Source organism: Trachypithecus francoisi, unplaced genomic scaffold (assembly GCF_009764315.1).
Source record: "Trachypithecus francoisi isolate TF-2019V2 unplaced genomic scaffold, Tfra_2.0 Lachesis_group20, whole genome shotgun sequence".
NCBI classification, from domain to species: domain Eukaryota; kingdom Metazoa; phylum Chordata; class Mammalia; order Primates; family Cercopithecidae; genus Trachypithecus; species Trachypithecus francoisi.
The window spans coordinates 43,488,048-43,509,062 of NW_022681466.1; the positions used below are offsets into that span (position 1 = coordinate 43,488,048).

Here is a 21,015-nt window from a genome sequence, read left to right on the forward strand (position 1 = left end):
TTTTAAGAATTAGCTGGGAACTACCCCCAGCCAAGCTCTACCCTGGGCTCTTAATCCTAGAGAACCAAAGTTAGGAATTGCAGTCCAAAGTCTTGAGCCACGTTTCATTCTTTTTCTTCATTAGTTGATACAGACGTTTCTGGTACATTTGCAATCATTTTTAATATAAGGATTAGAATGATTCAAGGTAGCAATCTTAAAGATGAGAGAAGAGGTATGACAAAGACTATTTTCTTCTGACTATAAAATAATGAAGTCACAGGTAAAAATAGCTACAGTGAGTTTAAGAGACACATTAGGAAAAAAACAGAAACATTCTTCTTGTGCCGCTATCCACTGACAATATGATCTCTGACACAAAGGAGATTTTACGAATGCCTATTTGGCCCTCAGAGTATCATTTCTTTTTTTTTTTTTTTTTTTTTTTTGAGACGGAGTCTTGCTCTGCCGCCCAGGCTGGAGTGCAGTGGCCGGGTCTCAGCTCACTGCAAGCTCCGCCTCCTGGGTTTACGCCATTCTCCTGCCTCAGCCTCCCAAGCAGCTGGGACTACAGGCGCCCGCCATGTCGCCCGGCTAGTTTTTTGTATTTTTTAGTAGAGACGGGGTTTCACCATGTTAGCCAGGATGGTCTCGATCTCCTGACCTCGTGATCCGCCCGTCTCGGCCTCCCAAAGTGCTGGGATTACAGGCTTGAGCCACCGCGCCCGGCCTCAGAGTATCATTTCAACAGCAGAAAGAGGAGTTTGGAGATACGAAGTCTATCTTTTAACATATGTATTTGTTTCATTTTACCGTGGAATCTCAGGTGCACAAGTCTATTGTTTTAAAAAATGAGGGGTACGGAGGATGGAAACACTGTTAGAACATGTAGGAGTTATACTTCATTTTAAATAAAGAGGATAAAGATTTTTTTTTTTCCAAATTGACTTAAAAAGTTGATGTAGTAGTCAGCAGGTCCTTCTTTTATTATGGCCTCCTACTCCAGTAACAAACCAGAAAATAATATTGGGCAGGCACAGATACTGCAGTTTGCAAACTTTAAAATGTATTCAGAGAAGCAAATAACATTTATATCAAATGGACATTTGCATTCGTTTCCACTTAAGTGCAAATTATGGCATTTTGTCTCTGGACTTGGCCAAATTTATCCACTACTGAATCATATGCAAAATGAAAACTACCTGTAATTTCCACAAATATAAACCTTCAAGTAACATTTTCCTTCCTTCTGCAAGGATAAGAACGACTTATGAAGTAAAATGTGGTAATTTTAGAAGATACACGCACTCTTCAACCAGTTCTATCTATGGCTTGTCTTATGTGTATTTTCAGTTTTAGTTTGGAACTCCTGACATTGACATTTCTTTTCAGTTCCTTACAGGAGGGCAGTGGCTTGGTCCTATCTGAGGTGAGGGTCATTTCCAACCCTGAGTGGATGAGCTCAGGTGTTAATGGCTATAATTATTTACTGGATAAAGAAGTTTCATTTCTTGTTTTTTAAATATCAGCTATGTTCCCTCTTTCTCAAGTTCATATTTCTAATAGGTTAGAAAACAAATTGTGAATTCTATATATGGGTCAGAACACGAGTAGTTTAATAATTTGACTGGATAGACACTTATTAGGAATCATAAGAATTATCTTGGTGCATAAAACAAACCATTTGGAAAATTTCTAACCCCCATTCTGAACCCATTTAAAGTAGTTGCTAGGTTGATAAGGTTGCAGCAAACCTCTGTATGTGAAGGGGCCAAATACATTATTTTTCATGAAAGAACTTGCAGCATCCTAGAGAAAATATAGACAGTATTTCAGAATCAAGCCTCTCACTAATGATGCCAGTTCACAGAACACATCTGAATATTCACAACCAGTGCCCATCTGGAAAGCCACACTGTCCAGTCTGATAATTCTATTGCTCTGGATGCCCCATTTCTCCCCACTGGATAACACATTTATATGTGAGGGAATGTTCCATTTGGCCTTTTTCTTTGTTGTATCATTTCTGTTGTTTAGGTTATGATGTCATTTGGCAGCAACCTTCAGCTGATAGCTGGACGTGGTTATTAACACAGCTGGCCAATTTCATCTCAGAACAACACAACTATGTAAAATGGAATCTGGGCTTTTCAAAATCCAAGAGCAAGGAGTTGTATGGCTGGATTTTATATGAGATTTATCAAAAACTGTTAAAACTTTCTAAAAGAAAGGAGATGAAGGTAAAGCCAATTCTATAAAACACCAAACTGCAAACAGAGCAGTTAGGAGCCAACTTTCTTCCTAAAAGAGCAGTAACAGAATTTGCTCCCTAGCTTGTCAGCATCTGACAAGATGATCTGACAGAAACGGTCTTTTTTCAAAGGGAAACATCTAAGGAGTTGGAAGAGGCAGACAGGATGTAGCTCAGAGTTGGGGAAACAGCCAGAGTCTGCTTGGATGGGATGCTGACAGCAAAGAGAATGCAGAGATGCAAATGACTCTTTCATCTACTTTCAACCTTGGAAGAGTCCAGCACAGACAGGTCATGTAAGCTCAAGGGATGGGGGAGGAGGGGGAAGTGGCTGGGGAGAAATAAACTGATCACTGCTATCCAAAATACCATTAATAAAACATTTATCGAGCTATTTGTCAGACACTGTCTCTGCTGTCAAAGAACTCATGGTTAAGGAAACAGATGAATATGTTAATATAGAGTGTGATATATACAATGGAGATATGTCCTTGGTATGAGGGAGGGCACAGAGGAAGAGGTTTCTGAGATGGCCTCCAGGTAGAGAAGATAATGTGAGCTAGATGCTGAAAGATGAACAGGAGATTTACAGGCATGGAAGGTGTAGGGTAGGCCAAGGGAGAGCATGAATAAAGGCACTGAGGGGAAAACAGCATGCTTACTGTTACTGGAATTACTGGAGAAGACAGGCAATATATGAGGCTGGAGATAATTACTGGTCTTTTTATGCTACATTAAAGGACTTAATCCTACAAGTAGTAAATGAAGGTCAGTAAGCAGGAAAGTGACCCAAACAGACTATGGCCTAAAAAGATCACTTTGGCTGAAGTCTGAGAGATGTATCACAAAAGGGTGAGGCTAGAGGTAGAAGCTCAATTAGGAGGTAGCTGAAATAATCTAGGCAAAAGATGATGAGGGCAGGAATTAAAGGAATCTAGTAAGTTTATTTTGTAAACTCTGGTTTCTTTTTGGGGCCATATATTTCCAGGGTTGGCCTCCAGAGTTGCTAGAAGCTCTCAGTGCTGGTCCTGGTCTGTGCCCACAACATAAGGGAGAGGAAGGTGTGGTGAACAGTCTTGTCACCTTGTTTGCTTTTCTTTTGTGGTGTTCCATAAGAAGTCTGTGAAAACCCTATGGGATGGGAGGGGGTCAGCAGATGGTGAAAGCTGGTTGTAACATCTGGAAAGAGAAAGAGGCTACAAATGGAGGATGAAAGCTACCAGGAGGCTCTAGTGATCTGCCTTCAGAAAATCTTGGTATCTAAAAATCACACCCCAATTAATATTCTAAGATTCACTTTCTCCCTCTACATTTTAACATCTCCAAAATTGGAATGCATCTTACAATTAATGTGATAATAAAGAATTGTGTCGTGTCAATATAGTTGGCAGAAGTTGTTTGTTTTTGTAGTGGCACAAAATACTGGATATATACTTTCTTAAAGTTAATGGTGTCTCAGATTTGATAGAGTAAGTGATACATATTATAGGAAACATCATGACCATTGTATTTTCCTTAGGTTAAAAATTGTCACTTAGGTCCTGGTTGCAGATATAAGCCCCCACCAACTAGCTTTGGGTCACAGACCACAAACCACATATAAAAATGCAAAAATATGCGTAAGATTTTGTCATGGGAGGAAGCATCATAATTCAATAGGTCACTAAAAAATTTAAATCATTATGTGCTATAAGTTAGAAAGGCACATGTATGTTTAATAAACATCACTGTAGATAGAAAAGTGCATCAAAGTCCGTTCTATACTAGTGATGAGCTGTAGGGTCATTGTCACATAATAACATTATTTTCCAGAATTTTTTCTGAAATAATTTTTCATAGATATAGAAATTGTATTACAGCCAGGTGCAGTGACTCATGCCTGTAATCCTAGCACTTTGGGAGGCTGAGGTGGGGAGATGACCTGAGGTCATGGGTTCGAGACCAGCCTGGCCAACATGGCAAAACACAAAAAAAACTTTACTAAAAATACAAAAAAAAAAAAAAATTAGCCAGGTGTGGTGGTGCACACCTGTAATTCCAGCTACTCGGGAGGCTGAAGCAGGAGAATCACTTGAACCCAGGAGGCAGAGGTTGCAGTGAGCTGAGATTGTGCCACTGCACTCCAGCTTGGGGGACACTGTGAGACTCCATCTCAAAAAAAAAAAGAAAAAAAAAAAGAAATCATATTACAAATAAATTTCAACTTAACTCATGTTTAAGTAGCTCTTTATGTTTATAATATTATAATTATATTGTATATATGCATAAGTCAAACATAACACAGTTCTGATTATAAGCAAACTGACATGAAGTTTTGATTTTTTAAAATCTTGAGGCCGGGCGCGGTGACTCACGCCTGTAATCCCAGCACTTTGGGAGGCAGAGACGGGCAGATTACAAGGTCAGGAGATCGAGACCATCCTGGCTAACACGGTGAAACCCCGTCTCTACTAAAAATACAAAAAAAATTAGCCAGGCATGATAGCGGGCGCCTGTAGTCTCAGCTACTGGGGAGGCTGAGGCAGGAGAATGGCGTGAACCCAGGAGGTGGAGCTTGCAGTGAGCCGAGATCGCGCCACTGCACTCCAGCCTGAGTGACAGAGCGAGACTCCATTGCAAAAAAAAAAAAAAAATCTTGAGATATGGTACCTATGTACAAAATTCACTGTAAACATTTATTGTACACTTTAAGGTATGAAATATTTTAAAAATCCTGAGGCCATAAAATTTTATTCTAAAATAAGAAATTCATGTTAATAAAAATAAGTCCTCCATTTAATTCATGCCCTTCTTGAACATTTTTAAGGATTTCTTTCAAGTACACCATTAGAATGTGTTTGATATTCATCGCTATGACTATTAGTCTTGTAATTTCTATTCATTATCACCATGAGGACATGACTCTTTCTGCTGCTGTCAATGGTTATACCGCCATGCCCTTAGCAACAAAGGGTCTGCTGGAGATGCGGCAACACTGTTGGGGAAGGCTGTGCTGACAGAAGCACACCAACATGTCCCTCCTGCAGCTCTAGGTCACACACACATGCGTACTCCAGAGTGGCTGATGTCCTGCCCAGTTCCTTCCCCTCGGTCTGTCCTCTGGCTTCCCTCAGGATGGGGCTCCAGAGACAGCAGCTGTTTCCAGCTGTACACTTTCCTTTAATCTGTCATGGACTCTTAAGCTGCAGCTGCCAGGCATCTGTTCCCTTTGGATCTTACAAAAGGAGGGATTATTCGAGAAGCAAATTCCTGAGTTTTGGACCATTCCACATGATGTTAAGAAATGTGTGTAAGACTTTGTCACGAGAAGAAATGCCACAATAGGTCTTTATAAATTTAAATGAGTTCAAGAACCTCTTATTTTTCACAACACTCTTATCCTAACCCAAATGTATACCCTTCTTGTATGCATTGTAAAATATTCTCCCTAAATTGGCCATCTCAATATTGGTTTACTTCTCCTGGAAAATATGACACATATCTGTGGTTACTCTACAGTTTTCATTGCCCTGGTTTCATAAAAATACATCGAAGGTTACTAATGTTTCTCCAGATGCTGCAGTTTACAGACTTGCAGGGAAGACAACAATCATTGCCTGCAAAGGCCACAAGGAAGAGGCCTCTTGCATCGTAAGTACTGAACAATACAGAAAGTGATTTGCTCCAGACCAACAGGAATTGCATGAGGCTGGGCCCTCATTGTGCATCCAGATAGCAACTTAACTCACAATATATGAGATTAACTGTGTCATATACCATGCTACCACAGTAACATTTGGTTAAGCCAGAGGTGTGGGTGAAAATTTAATACCCTGGTTAACAAATGCAAGAGGAGTTATTTTGATGGGAGAAATATTTATTCCTAACTACTACAAGGATCACATAAAAAGGAGAGAGGCCACAATTATTTTCTGCTCTGGTTTGGCACATTGTAAGGTAACTTTCAATCTTTTAAAAATATTTGGAAACAAGAGAGGGAAAAAGTTTTGTTTGGAAGAAGACTCTGGTGCAAATAGTATGGAGAATCCACAGGGAAAGAGGACTGAAAGAGGAAAATTGCTGTTTAGTTTGGCTGAATCAGTCTCCAATACACAAGCCTGAGACAGAGGACTGCCAAATGTATGTCAGGGAAAAAATAGGGAGGGGGGCGACATACGAGAGTCCACACAAACACAACACATTCTTGAGGGCAATGTTCATGAGAGGTACCTGTCTCTCCCCAGAGACTGTCGAAGCTGTTGATCTGTGCTCGCTCTACTTCCTCTTCATCTTTTTCTGGAAGATCAAGTAGGTAGGAGACAATCTGAAACAAGAAGTTGTGTCAGCTCAAACTTCAGGTGGAAAATTATGCTAATGACACTAGCCTGTGAGGTCTGGAAGATAGCTTGGATGATCCAAGTATCACTAAATCTCCTGCACACAAAAGGAATCAGAACTGACTGTCCTAATAAAGAAACCCACAGCTTCCATGATGTGCATCTGTCCTATCAGGTACAGTTTACACCTTTCTCTAGAATGCAATTCACTTATATAGCATGTGATTTTTAAAAAATTACATTATCTTGGCCGGGCGCGGTGGCTCAAGCCTGTAATCCCAGCACTTTGGGAGGCCAAGACGGGCGGATCATGAGGTCAGGAGATCGAGACCATCCTGGCTAACACGGTGAAACCCCGTCTCTACTAAAAATACAAAAACTAGCCGGGTGAGGTGGCGGGCGCCTGTAGTCCCAGCTACTCGGGAGGCTGAGGCAGGAGAATGGCGTAAACCTGGGAGGCGGAGCTTGCAGTGAGCTGAGATCCGGCCACTGCACTCCAGTCCAGGCGACAGAGCGAGACTCTGCCTCAAAAAAAAAAAAAAAAAAATTACATAATCTTAATATTTAAGTTAAAGAAGCAATCCTTCCTCTTCCCTATAAAAAAGCCATAGAAAATAAATATGAGAAAACTGATGGCCTGTTTTTCTTTCTTTCTTTTTTTTTTTGAGACAGGGTCTCATTCTGTCACCCAGGCTGGAGTGCAGTAATGTGTTCATGGCTCACTGCAGTCTTGACCTCCCAGGCTCAAGCAATCTTTGCACTTCAGCCTCCGGATTAGCTGGGACTACAGGCATACACCACCACACCTGGCTAATTAAAAAAGTTTTTTTTTTTTTGGCAGAGATGGGGGGGTCTTGCTATGTTACCCAGGGTGGTCTTGAACTCCTGGCCTCAAGTGATTCTCCTGCCTTGGTCTCCCAAAGTGCTGGGATTACAGGTGTGAGCCACTGCACCTGGCCCTGTATTTCCTCAGAGTAAAGCGATTATCTTCCTTTTTCCTCTCAGATGTATAAGGACTGTTCTAGAACTAGTAAAGGGAGAATAATCTCTAAACACACCGAAAAGTGACAGTTCTGTTTCCGGGAATTTGACTGCACAGGGTTAAAAAACCTCCCATAGATGACACAAATTTTAGTATTACTTAACACTCCCTTGGTGACATGTCAGCTCAGTTGATACGGTAGCTGTTTTGCTGATTATCCCATGCTTGCACTGGCCCATGAAAGCTGACTGTTAAATTCTCAGAAATTCTGAAAGCCAGTTGTTTATTAGAAATCAAATAGCAATTAAATAAACTAACATTAAAAACAAAGGTTAAAGAATACTCATATCTTGCAATTTCCTAAGATTTAACTATATCTTACTATTATCTATGCTGTTGAAGTTATTTATATTGTGCATGTCTGCACGGTGGGAATATTACATAACAATGTGCTGCTGGGCATTTCCTCCCACCTTTGTTTCAGTGATGTCACATTGGTAGCTTGAAATTGGCCATGAAGGGAGTGTTTACACCCTTGAAACTGGCAAACATTATAAATCAGGGCTTCATTTAGTGCTAAAACTGAAAGAGGCTTCAGTTTAATGAATATAGTTTGTATATGGATGAGAAGTAGTTTAACAGTAGATCACATATCAGATTTAACGGCAACAGAGTTATTGAGAAAAGAGCAAATTGGGATGCAGCTCCATTTGTCAAACTTTGGTTATAAGTTACAACCATAGGTTGGCTACAAATTTGGCAAAAATCAACAAAAGCATTCAATTAAGAGTACTATATAGTTCATTATTATTTGTAAGTTGTGTGCAACATACTCTTTTTGTTTGCTTCTTTTGAGATGGAGTTTCACTCCTGTCACCCAGGCTGGAGTGCAATAGCGTGATCTCAGCTCATTGTACCCTCCACCTCCTGGGTTCAGGCGATTCTCCTGTCTCAGCCTCCAAAGCAGCTGGGATTACAGATGCCTACCACCATGCCCAACTAATTTTTGTGTTGTTAGTACAGACAGGGTTTCACCATGTTGACCAGGCTGGTCTCAAACTCCTGACCTCAGGTGATCCCTTGCCTTGGCCTTCCAAAGTGCTCGGATTACAGGCAAGAGCCACCGCGTCCGGCCTCTTTTTAAAAAAAAAATTATTTCAACTTTTATTGTAGATTCAAGGGCAGTGAATGTACAGGTTTGTTTCATGGGTGTACTGGATGATGCCAAGGTTTGGGACACAAATGATCCCATCACCCAGGTAGTGAGCATAATACTCAACAGTTTTTCAACCCTTTCCCCTTCCTCTCCCCTCCCAGTAGTCCCCAGTGTCTACTGTTGCCTCTTTATGTCCATGAGTACTCAATGTTTAGCTCCCACTTTCAATGAGAACATGTGGTATTTGGTTTTCTGCTCCTGTGTTAATCTGCTTAGGATATTGGCCTTCAGTTGCATCCATGTTGCTGCAAAGGACATTATTTTGTTCTTTTTATGACTGTGCAGCATTCCATGGGAACACATTTTATCAGTAAAATTTATAATAAACGTATGTACACACACCCCTGTTCCACCCCACACCCCTCCTCAGGGTTGGTTGTTCAACATTTCCTAGCACACTACCAATTCCCTACATTTGCCACTATTATTGTTCCTATCATTAATAAATAAACTGTATCATGTTTAACAGTTTACCAAGCATCCCTTATAATAGCCTTGTATAAAGGAGTTTATTAGTTTCACTTTGCTGACGGGAAACCAAAATTTCTAAGAGATTAGGTAAATTGTTCAAGGTCTAGAGTTAGCGAGTGGCGAGGCTGGGACTCATACCTGGTCCTTCCGAGATTCTAAATGTTATGCTGTTCCTGTGCCACATTACCTAACCATGTGACTACACCTCAATAATTCATCTCTTTGAGCCTTGGTGCCACTGTCTGTTAAACAGGGAGGAAAACATGGAGAAGAATTAGATCATTTCCATGGTCCTTTCCAACTCACACCTTTCTATACCTATAATTTGAGGGACCTTGGCATTTGAGTAAAGTGCTTCATGGGGTTTAATCTCCTTATTATTCAGAGCAGCGATCACGAATTCACATTAATTTGGTCGGCAATTTTGTCTTCATGCGATCTTTTCTCCTGGTTTCCTAGGTCCTTCAATACACAGCTTGAAAAAACAATCCTACTGCCTACTTCTTACCTCAGTATAACCCATGCTGGCTGCAGCAATGAGGGCCTGTTGGATGGCATGGCTCTTCTTAAATACTCCTTGCTGCTGGCCGGCCATTGTCCAGTCACACTGAATCAAAAACTTGACAACCTCCAGATGACCTCGGAGTGCAGCATGAACCAAAGCACACTGCCCGTTCTTATCCAAATGATCCACCTAAGAGGAGAGGACAGGAGATCTGTGTGAACACAGACTTGTGGCTGAACTCACAATCTAGTCACAACCACCACTGCACAAGTCTAGACTACTAAGAATCATCCTTTCCATTCCTGGAACCAATCTCTGAGCAAATTCAGGAGACTGCTCAGCCTAGATTATTACTGAGCTACAACTATGCTAAATGTCCCTCTGGGAAGAACTTCTTTTCCTCAGAAAAGGTCAGACTTTTGTTTTCACATTCAAAGAAAAACAAAAACCAAAACTCTCAGCTTGAGCTTTGTCTTCCTGAGGTAAATTCTTTGTCTCCTCAAATTGTTCTTTTTAGAACAAGATTTGAGAAACTGGTAGCTCTGCTGACATAAAAAAAATTATCTTTGAAATCAAAAAAAGGAAGAAAAACATGAAGCTACAATTTTTTGGCCTTCCAAAGAAGCAAAACATCTCATATCATGAATCATTTGACCACCAAACTTTGGCAAAGTCTGCTTCTCTCTTCCAGCAGGAGGGAAGACTCTCAAAGATCTGCCCCAAATGGCTAGAGGCACTTCCGGCTTATTGCATCAATAGCAGTCTTTATAATTTCAGTGTTGGTTACAAGTTTAGGTTGAAAGAAGACCCTGATCAGATCGATTTACCAGAAGGGCCTTCGTTTCAATAGATGAGTGTCCTTTCATTAGGTGAGTAGCCTTTTCTGGTAGGTAGGTGGTACTTGTCCTGTTGTAGTTAGATCAGTTGAAAACATAAGTTCTGTTTCTGGCTTTCCTACTGACTTCAGTTCCACCCAGCCATCCATATAGTGAATATTTACTGAATACAGAGTGTGTGTAAAATAGCACTTAGGTGAATAAGACAGTAATATATAGGTTCTGCTGTCAAGGACTCTCCAACAAGGAGAGTGACAAGAGCCTGTCCAACAAAGGAGTATACAATAAATCTAAAGGAAAGTAAAAGTGCAATAACATTTCAGAGGAAGGAAAGATTAATTCCTGACTAGAATCAGGAACAGATTCAGATAGAAATGTCTATCTTGACTGGCTGAGATGGAAAATGATTCATGTATTCTAGTTTTTGTAGGAGTAGGGCAAATGAAAGGGAAGTTTAAACTCTAAGGCTGAAAAGGTCTTTTGGGACAGAGCATGGATATTTCTGAATGCCAGGCTAAGTGGTCTGAATTTTAACCAATAGGTAGTGGAGTCATTGAGTGTTTTCATGTTCAGAACTGCATTTTCAAGAACTAAGCGAATGGATAAAAGAAACCATGGCTCCTTGGAGAAATGGTTGATTCCAGGACTGGGGTAAGAGATGAGACTAGAACATCTTGTGGTGTCAGAAAGTTAGAAAGTTAGAAAGTTGAAAGGACACAGGAATCAGTTTGAAGGAGTTCCCGGTGGCCAAATCTGGGGCAACGTGAACAACGAAATGAATAATAATAGCAATGGATTTCAGGCTATAGAATAAAATAAATATCCATGACTTCATAGTAATATCAATAAATATTTGAATAAATACATGGGGGAGAAGAGATCGCTTTTCCTTACAGTAAAATTTCAATTAATAAATGTTGAGGGAATGATGGAAGTAGAAAATCACTGTTAGGCAAACACCAAAGTAATAATTATTGCAGTGGCTGGGCATGGTGGCTTGCACCTGTAATCCCAGCACTTTGAGAGGCTGAGGTGGGTGGATCACCTGAGGTCACGAGTTCGAGACCAGCCTGGTCAACACGGTGAAACTCCATCTCTACTAAAAAATGCAAAAATTAGCTGGGTGTGGTGGCAGGTGCCTGTAATCCCAGCTACTCCGGAGGGTGAGGCAGGAGAATCACTTGAACCTGGGAGGCGGAGACTGCAGTGAGCTGAGATTGTGCCATTGCACTCCAGCCTGGGCAACATGAGTGAAACTCCTCTAAAAAAAAAAAATAAATAATAATAAAAAAAATTATTGCACTAAGAATCACTGATGGATCCTAATATTAGTGGACAAAAGTATGACGAGAACCAGGATGTCTATCTTTCTAGTCTCAAAAGCAAAACCTTAAAAGATATTTCTTAATTACAAAAGGAAAAACAGTAACTTCAGAGCTGAGAAACCTGGAAGACACTACCTTCGCCAAGTGACTGCGGCTACCACCACCTGTAATAAGACCTATCAACAGCAGCGACTTCAAGTGCTGCATTTTCATAAGGGTACAGCATTGCTTATGTGGTATTCTTGCCAAAAATATATACACTCAATCTCACAGTGAGAAAACGTCAGACAAACTAAAATTGAAAAACATTCTACAGAACAACTGGCTGGTATTCTTCAAAACTGTCAAGCTCATAAAAGATGAACAAAGACGGAGAAACTCTCACAGGTTGGAGGAGACTAAGGAGGCACAACACTAAATGTCACGTGGGATCCCGACCTGGATTCTCTAACACAGAAAAGGTATCAGTGGGACAGTTGGACAAATTTCAGTAAGGTCTGTAGATTAGTTAATAGTATTATCACCAAATTAATTTCCTGGTTTTGACAATTAGACTACAATTACTTAGGCTGTTAACATTATGAGAAGCTGAATGGAGGATATACAGAAACTCTATGCATTTTTTTTCTTTTGCCTACAAGAGAATTATTTTATTTGCTTTTATTATTTTAAATGGACACATAATAACTGTACATATTTATGGGGTACAGTGTGATATTTTGATAAACGTATGCAAGGTGTAATTATCAAACTAGGTTAATTAGCACACCCATCTCCTCAAACGTGTATCATTTCTTTGTATTGGGTCTCTGCACTATTTTTGCAGTATCTTTGAAAGTCTAAAATTACTTTAAAATAAAAGCTCTACAAAAGCTAAGGGGATGATGTGTAATAGATGAGATGAGAATCTGAAAAAGGGGTTTGTTACATAACAAGACTCCAAGAATAATTCAGGAGGATAGTGGCAGTTGGGGTAGAGACCAAGGAGTAGCTTCTCAAGCTCTTTTGAGGATAACATTGAAAAGAGCTGGCCACTAAATGAATTAGGAAGGGCAAAGGAGAGAAAGATGTCAATGACTCCCTAGTTCTGAGAAAAATGGAGGCTATATTAGCAGACTTCGAAAATCCAGAAAGAGGAAGGTCAAGATGATGAGTGATTTTAGAAAGCTGGATCTGAGGAACTAGTCAGGGATCTGAACATGCCTGACAAGGAAGCAGTTACAAATGTGAAACTACAGCTCAAAAACATTTTCAGAAATTAGCAATTTGGGGTTAAGAGTCACCAAAATGTAGGTAGGAGAACTAGAATCCAGTCAGATTTGACGCCAAAGCCTATGACTTTAATGCGGAAGCCATAGCGAGTATGAGGATGGAAGGAAGACCAGAGGATCCTAGTGAACAGTCCTATCAGAAGAAGGAGAGGGGCAGCCAGAGAAGTGGGAAATAACATTAAAAGTTTACTATTGGCCGGGCACGGTAGCTCACGCCTGTAATCCCAGCACTTTGGGAGGCCGAGGCGGGCGGATCACCTGAGGTCAGGAGTTCAAGACCAGCCTGGCCAACATGGTGAAACCCCATCTCTACTAAAAATACAAAAATTAGCCAGGCGTGGTGGTGTGCGCCTATAATCCCAGCTATTTGGGAGGCTGAGGCAGGAGAATTGTTTGAACCCAGGAGGCAGAGGCTGCAGTAAGTCAAGAATGTGCCACTGCACTCCAGCCTAGGGGACAGAGCCAGGCTCTGTCTCCCACCTCCAAAAAAAGTTTACAATTGCTAATACTATGGAGGGGCTCAGAGAGGTGAGGGATGAGACAAAGCTGCTTTATTTGGTGACTGGCAGTCATTAGTGACTTTTAAAAGAGTAGCGTGGTAAAATGTAGGGAGGCTGGGTTATTTTCTTGTTTACAGATACTATTTATTCGGCACTATGTAAAATTAAAAGAGACTTTACCACCTCTTTTAAAAAAAGGCTTTATCTCTTTCAATGCTTACACTGACTCTTTTAACACCCTTTTAATAGACAAAAAGTGCGACTGAGAGAGGTTAAGTGACTTGTTCAAGCCCTCATATAAATTATGTATGGACACACGATTTGACCCAGTTGTGTTTGATCCTAAAGCTTATCATTTTAATGAGTTGCCTCCCCTCTCATTCATGGAAGCCAGAATGCAAGTGGTTAAGGAGTAATAAGGTGAATGTAGCCAGTACAGAGGACTCTTAGGACAGGTTTGGTAGAGGTGAAAGGGAAGAGACGGGATGTTGCTTCTGGTTAGCAAGGGAGAGGAAAATTTCCTTTTTAGGTTACATAGGTTTCTACATTCATAGGTTTGTAGAAACTGAGAAAAAAGGTAGTGTGCATTTAGAAAAAGAATGAAATAACATGAGAGAATGAGCAACATCGTGGGTTAAGAGTGTAGAGGTGGAGACAACTGCTCTGAAAGAGAAGGTAAGTACTTCCTTCTCTAAGGCAAAGTAGAGGTGAGTGTAGGTAAGAACTGATAAGAGTTTTGAGATATAGGCACCTTGAGATGAGCTTGATCACAGTGATGAAGGGCAGAAGAGGCATGATAGGATCTTGAAAGAAGTACATATGAGTTACATTTCTGCTCTGGGGAAAACAATGAAAGATGAAGAAAGGGATGGCTTGGCAGTGTAAGGGCTGAGCGGCAGGAAAGACCCAGCTGAGATCAGAATATGAAGTGACAGCAACAGTAAGAAGGGCTGGGTGCCGTGGCTCATGCTTGTAATCGTAGCACTTGGGAGGCCACAGTGGGAGGATCTTTTTTTTTTTTTTTTTTTTTTGAGACGGAGTCTCGCTCTGTCGCCCAGGCTGGAGTGCAGTGGTGTGATCTCGGCTCACTGCAAGCTCCATCTCCTGGGTTCCTACCATTCTCCTGCCTCAGCCTCCCGAGTAGCTGGGACTATAGGCGCCCGCCACCTCGCCCAGCTAGTTTTTTGTATTTTTTAGTAGAGATGGTGTTTTACCGTGTTAGCCAGGATGGTCTTGATCTCCTGACCTCGTGATCCGCCTGTCTCGGCCTCCCAAAGTGCTGGGATTACAGGCTTGAGCCACCGCGCCTGGCAACGAGGATCTCTTGATCTAAGGAATTTTAGCAAACCTCTGGGCAATATAGCAAGACCCTGTCTCTACAAAATAGGAAAAAAATACAGCTGAGTGTGGTGGCGCGTACCTATACTCCTGGCTATTGGGGAGGCTGAAGACTGCAGTGAGCTACAATCATGCCACTGCACTCTGGCCTAGGCAATAGAGCAAGACTTTGTCTCTAAAAAGAAAACGAAAATGGTAATGAGGCCCAGTTATCACTGTTTCCAGAGGTGTCCATTCAAATGAACGGGATGTCATAGGTGGGCAATCACTGTGCTAGGGTAAACTTCTAAGGCTCTGAGATGTCACTGAGAGGCCTTCGTCTCAGTTCCCAAAGGAGTGGAGGAGTCCCACTTTTTCCCCTGGTAACAGCACTGGACACCTCAGAATGAAGTCATACTATGACTTATATTTCACTACGAAACCACTAAAGTCCTCAGTTTGTTTTCAGGACTGAAACAAAATACAATGAGGCCAAGATTTTTTCCCAGAGGCCTACATTTGTGAGACCAGCATTTTTCTTTTCACCAATATTGTGAAATCAAATTTTTATACATAAAGCAAACATATTTTGTAAATGTTTTCAGAGAACGGATGAGTACTAACAGAAGCACTTTGAGGCGCCCTTGGTCAGTCTGAGTATAAACAGGGAGAATCATCTTCTCCCTGTATCTCTAGAGTGGTGGTCTTCAAGGACAGGATGAAGGTGTCTGATCCTGTTCTCATCTCCATGGTTAAGTTTTCTTCTCTACACATGGAAGGCTTAGAGCCCGCAGGTGTCATTTGGTCCAGACCTGCCATTGCAGTACCCTTGCTCCCTCACTTCTTCTTCCTCTCTCTGTTAAAAAGAGGCTTCTTCTGAGCTTAGTGGATCATTTCTGGGTTGTTAGGTAGAAGTTTTTTGTGGTTACTGACAAATGCAGTTTCCCAAGTACCTCTCAAAAGGGTTTAGAACTGTGTGCTCCTGCAGGATGGATGGCAGTGGCCCTGAACATATGCAGAACCAGCACTCTCTCTGATCTGCTCTCCATCACGGTTTGATATACTCTACCCAGACTCATGAAGTAACACTGGAGATAAGAAAGAGTATGCATCGAAAAGAAAGAAAAAGGGAAGAAAAGCAGCAGAGCTGGGCAGCCAGTACCTTGGCCCGTTTCTTGCACAGCAGCACCACAATGCTCAGGTACCCTGCTGCTGCAGCATATCCCAGTGGAGTCAGGCCACTTTCAGAAGAGGCATCCACGTTGGCGCCGAACTCCAGCAGCAGGGCTACCATTTCTGTGTAACCAAGATGGGACTGAACACAAAGAATTGGAGCATTATTTAAAACCTCTGTCCGGTAATTAATATTGGCACCTCCCAAAATCAGCAGTCGGCTGACCTAGAAATAAATAAACACAACTAATAATTAGACAAACAGCAGTCACATCCTTTTAGTTGTCTTTTATTAAACCATCCAAGATTCTACAAGTGTCTAGTAGCATTTAGTAATTGCTTTATTTTATAATCTCATTTGCTCCTTTTTCTTTTCCTTTGGTAGATAATAGAAAATATCTCCTTTACATAAATGGTACAGTAGCTAGAGCAATTGCCTCCCATACTGTAGTGCTGAACACAGTCTCTATGAAGTGAGCTTTTGGTCAGAAAAGCTCCTACACCAAGACAAAGGCTACCTGAGATCAATTTACTCTTTGGAACCAGCAGGACCTGATCCCACATGTCAGAGTCAGTTTATAGAAGGTAAGAGGACAATGGAGCTAGTCTCCAATTTATAGAATAAAATTTAACAATTTAAAATATATTAAATTATCAATAAAAGACTAAGATCAATAAAAGACTAAGCAAGTCAAAGATCAACTAAATAGTTACTTAATGTCCTTCTAGTTTTATTTTTTCATAGTTAATTCCTTATATTTATAATTTCTTTATAAATTTACCTTTATATTTGGAGTGTAGAGATTTCGTAAAGATGCCAGTGCCATGGAAAGACCTTCTGTGCTATAAGAGATCCAGAGACCTTGGAGGATGGAGGATGATACACCAACTTTTTTACTCAAACCCTGAATAAGAAGTACAGACAATTAAATTAGTAGCCCAGCAAAAAAAAGTAGCATCAGTGGTGAATTAGTGGCCTCTTTGTTTTTGGTACTAATGAATGAGAGTGGAGTCTCACCCTAACAATGTTCATGCCAAGCAAAGCCTAGGTGGGGGGACAAAGACCAGTCCTGCAGGAACAAGCTAACTTAAACGGTCTCTATCTCTGCAGCCCTTAGCAACACATCCACTCAACACCTCTCTTTTCTGTTATATCTGGATATAATTTATTTTTCCATATCTTTTTTATTAGCCTTCTTCAATAAATATCTTAAATTCAAGTTATTAAATTACACACTGTGGTAGAAATAATGCAACGTGATCACTGATTTCCATTTCATTTTCTTTCTGAACATTTGGAAAAACTCTATTTCCCAGCCTCCTTTATAGTTAGGTAGGCAATGTGACTGAATTCTGGTGAATAAAATGAGGGCATAAGTAGTATGTCTTGTCCAGGCTTGGCTCCAAAACTTCCTGCATATTTCTCCACACTTTCTATGGTTCCTTTTGATTACAGGCCAGATGTAGAAGATCCAGTGGAGAATTCTGAGGCCCAAGGTGATTTCAGAACTACTACATGGAAGGGGCCTGCTCAGAGATCTGCACTGTACTGCGATGTAAGGAGAAATAAATCTTTGTTAAGTCATTGAGATTTTGCAGGTTTGTCATAGCAGCTAGTGTTCTTCACCTTAACTAATATACCCCAAAATGATTATATATGTTTATCCTCAGGAAAAAAAAAAAAAACAGCAATACAGGCTTGATTGCCATCTACAAATTTTCTCCTAGTGTCACTGGCACAGGTCCCACAACATGTACTAATGTTTGTCCATTTCACATGGGCTTCTCCAGAAGGAAGTTAGAATAATTTGTTCTTCAGATATCCTGATTGTTAGGCACTCTCTGACAATCTTCTAACTCTTCTGCCAATATCTGGATCAAATCAGGTAAAGAAGGAAATCTTGAGGGCAGGAAGATATTAACAATGAAATTTGGGTTGTAATAAAATATATAGGGAGGTATTTCTTTTTTTTTTTTTTGAGACGGAGTCTCGCTCTGTCGCCCAGGCTGGAGTGCAGTGGCCGGATCTTGGCTCACTGCAAGCTCCACCTCCCGGGTTCACGCCATTCTCCTGCCTCAGCCTCCCGAGTAGCTGGGACTACAGGCACCCGCCACCTCGCCTGGCTAGTTTTTTTGTATTTTTTAGTAGAGACGGGGTTTCACCGGGTTAGCCAGGATGGTCTCGATCTCCTGACCTCGTGATCTGCCCGTCTTGGCCTCCCAAAGTGCTGGGATTACAGGCTTGAGCCACCGCACCCGGCGGGAGGTATTTCTTTTAAAAACTTAAGTTACTTCTGCTTTCTTTGTCCCTGAAATACAGAATGTTCTTGCCTAGAATCCCTACATATATCCAAAATCAGCAACGTGTGTTTACCTTGTATCCTAGGGAAGGGGCATCTACAAAGGGGGAATATGTCAGTTATTTATGAGTTATAAATTCATCTAACAAGACCTCTAGTCATAGTGGTCAAGGTCTTCCCATAGAAGGTTCAGGGTCTCTAAAGTGGGTGAGGAAAAAACTTCCTGTAGAGGGAATTCTCACACTAGAGGAAAGGCTGAAAGGTGAATAATGCTGTGGGAAGGCTAGATACATGAACGTTTTTAAAAGGCTTCTCCGACACAGGCGCCTTTTTTTCTCCCTGTGGGGATATTCTGATGCAACCAAAAATTAAATCATTAAACTTTCCGATTAAAAATTTTATTTTCAGCCAGGTGCGGTGGTACACGTCTGTAATTCTAGCATTTTGGGAGGTGGTGGTGGGAGGATTGCTTGGGCCCAGGAGCTTGAGACCAGGGAAATGTAGGGAGACTACATCTCTACAAAAAAATTAAAATGTTAGCCAGGCATGCTAGTGCATGCCTGTGGGTCCCAGCTACTTGGGAGGCTGAGGTGGGAGGATCACTTGAGCCTGGGAGGTTTAGGCTGTCATGAGCAGTGACTGTGCTACTGCACTCCAGCCTGGGTGACACCATGAGGCTTTGTCTCAAAAAAACTAAAAAACAACAACAACCAAAACACAGAAGAAAAAAAGACTTCTATATTTAAGTTTTTGAAATTATAAAAATAATACAAATTTTTTATAACAATCAAATAAAATAACATGGTATTAAAAATAAAAGTATCTTCAACCTCCCATCTCAATCCTAAGAGGTAGCTCCTATTAACACATTAGTGTTTACTATTTAAGACATTTTCTTTATATATGCAAAATACATACACACAAGTGCATATAAACAACATAAAATTTGCTTTATTAAACATTTTTTATTATGGAAAATTTCAAACCTATTTACAAAAGTAGAGAGGAATAGTATAATAAAGCTTTCATGTACCCATCACCTCACTTCAGTAATTTTCAACTCATGGCCAACCTTGTATTATTTATACTCCTGCTCATATACCCTTCCCTTGATGGGATTATTTTTAAAAATCCCAGATATTTTATCACTTAATATTTAATTATTTTAGTAAGTGCCTCTAAACAGATATGAACTCTTTAAAACATACCTAAAACTAAGAAGGATTCTATAATATGAAATATCCCAATAGTGTTCAAATTCCCTTGATTAGCTCAAAAAAGGAACTAAATTTTTTTTGTTTGAATTGGGATTCACATAAGGTCCATATACTGTTACTGGCTTTAAAACACTTTCATATTATTAGGCATTTTAGGCTTTTTTCTCCCTCACTTTTATAACTTTTAATAATCATCCACATATATGTATCTTTATATACCTATGCATATGGATCTACAGAATATGCCTCAAGAAGTTGATGTATTTTGCGACATTCTGACATGGCTTTATCAAAATGGCTGCAAGGGTCTATACATTCTCAACAAAAAATCCACAGCTTGATAAAACGAGGAAGGATGGTGCTAATTATTTCTATGCATCCTCTCATTCCATTCTATTCTAAGAGCATGAGCCAAAACGCTAGGTCAAATCCTAGCAGAGTAGACCTTTGGGTGCCCAGAAACACAATCCCATGCTGGGAGGCCGAAACAGAATCCAGTTTTAACCCCTCACACTGCAAGATTATTTCCCTTTTCATCCTCTTTGATTATTTAAAAATGGCTACCTAATTTCTACGTGGTCCATATTCTCTTTGGCCTTGAGGAGGCTGGGCTCTGTCCTGAATCTGTCTACTATAGTACCCATGTAGGCACCCAGAGCTGGGTAAACAGAAAACAGTAAGAAAGGTGGGTAAGGGCAGCTTCTGATTGCTCATTATTACTTCAGAAGCTCTTTTAATTTGTGCAAGTAACAGGGACATCAATTACAAACTCGCATTTGGCCATGCAGTTTGCATGCAAACAAAACTGAAGCGAACACATGACTAAGTAGTTCTGATTGTTATTTTGACATATGAAATAGAATAGTTCCAGATCTTTCAGGAAGAATTCTAAATGTTACTCAGGGTTGGAGTCCAGACAAGTTAGGTTCTTGAGTGCACCTCCACTGTAGATACTGGAAGACCAGAAAACTTAGCTCTGACTCCCCATTTGGGCCTCAGTCTCCTAATTTATAATATGTGTGGACCTCAAGACCTTTTGAGGAACAATAAACTATATTAACCAATTCAGAGAGAAAAATCAGCATTAAGAAATATCCTTAGTTTAACAGAGGAAACTTTTAGCAATGGAAGACATATCTTACATATGATGGTTGAAGGAAAAAAAGGCAGGAAATCTGACATTTTTTCAGATCTACAATGTGTCAGGTTCTGTGCCAAGGCCTTTCCAGATTTAGCTTCTCTAATGTAATCTAATCTCCACAACAGCCCTAGGAGGTAGAATTTATCACTATTTTTATATAGGAGGAAACAATCTAGAGAAGATTGAGTAATTTGCTCAAAGCCACACAACTCCTG

At 40.5% G+C, this 21,015-nt stretch overlaps 1 protein-coding gene across 5 annotated transcripts in view; it reads right to left on the bottom strand.

Moving 5' to 3' along the window:
* The window catches only part of TANC2 (tetratricopeptide repeat, ankyrin repeat and coiled-coil containing 2), a 476,614-nt gene that overhangs the window by 23,779 nt on the left and 431,820 nt on the right, over nucleotides 1-21,015 (bottom strand). For all 5 annotated transcript variants that reach the window (XM_033184063.1, XM_033184062.1, XM_033184061.1 and 2 more), the window contains 4 exons: nucleotides 16,925-17,047; nucleotides 16,132-16,368; nucleotides 9,724-9,909; nucleotides 6,440-6,533 (listed from right to left, as the gene is read on the bottom strand). In XM_033184063.1, coding sequence (XP_033039954.1) covers nucleotides 6,440-6,533; nucleotides 9,724-9,909; nucleotides 16,132-16,368; nucleotides 16,925-17,047 — 640 coding nt within the window. The remainder of the gene's footprint in view (nucleotides 1-6,439; nucleotides 6,534-9,723; nucleotides 9,910-16,131; nucleotides 16,369-16,924; nucleotides 17,048-21,015) is intronic.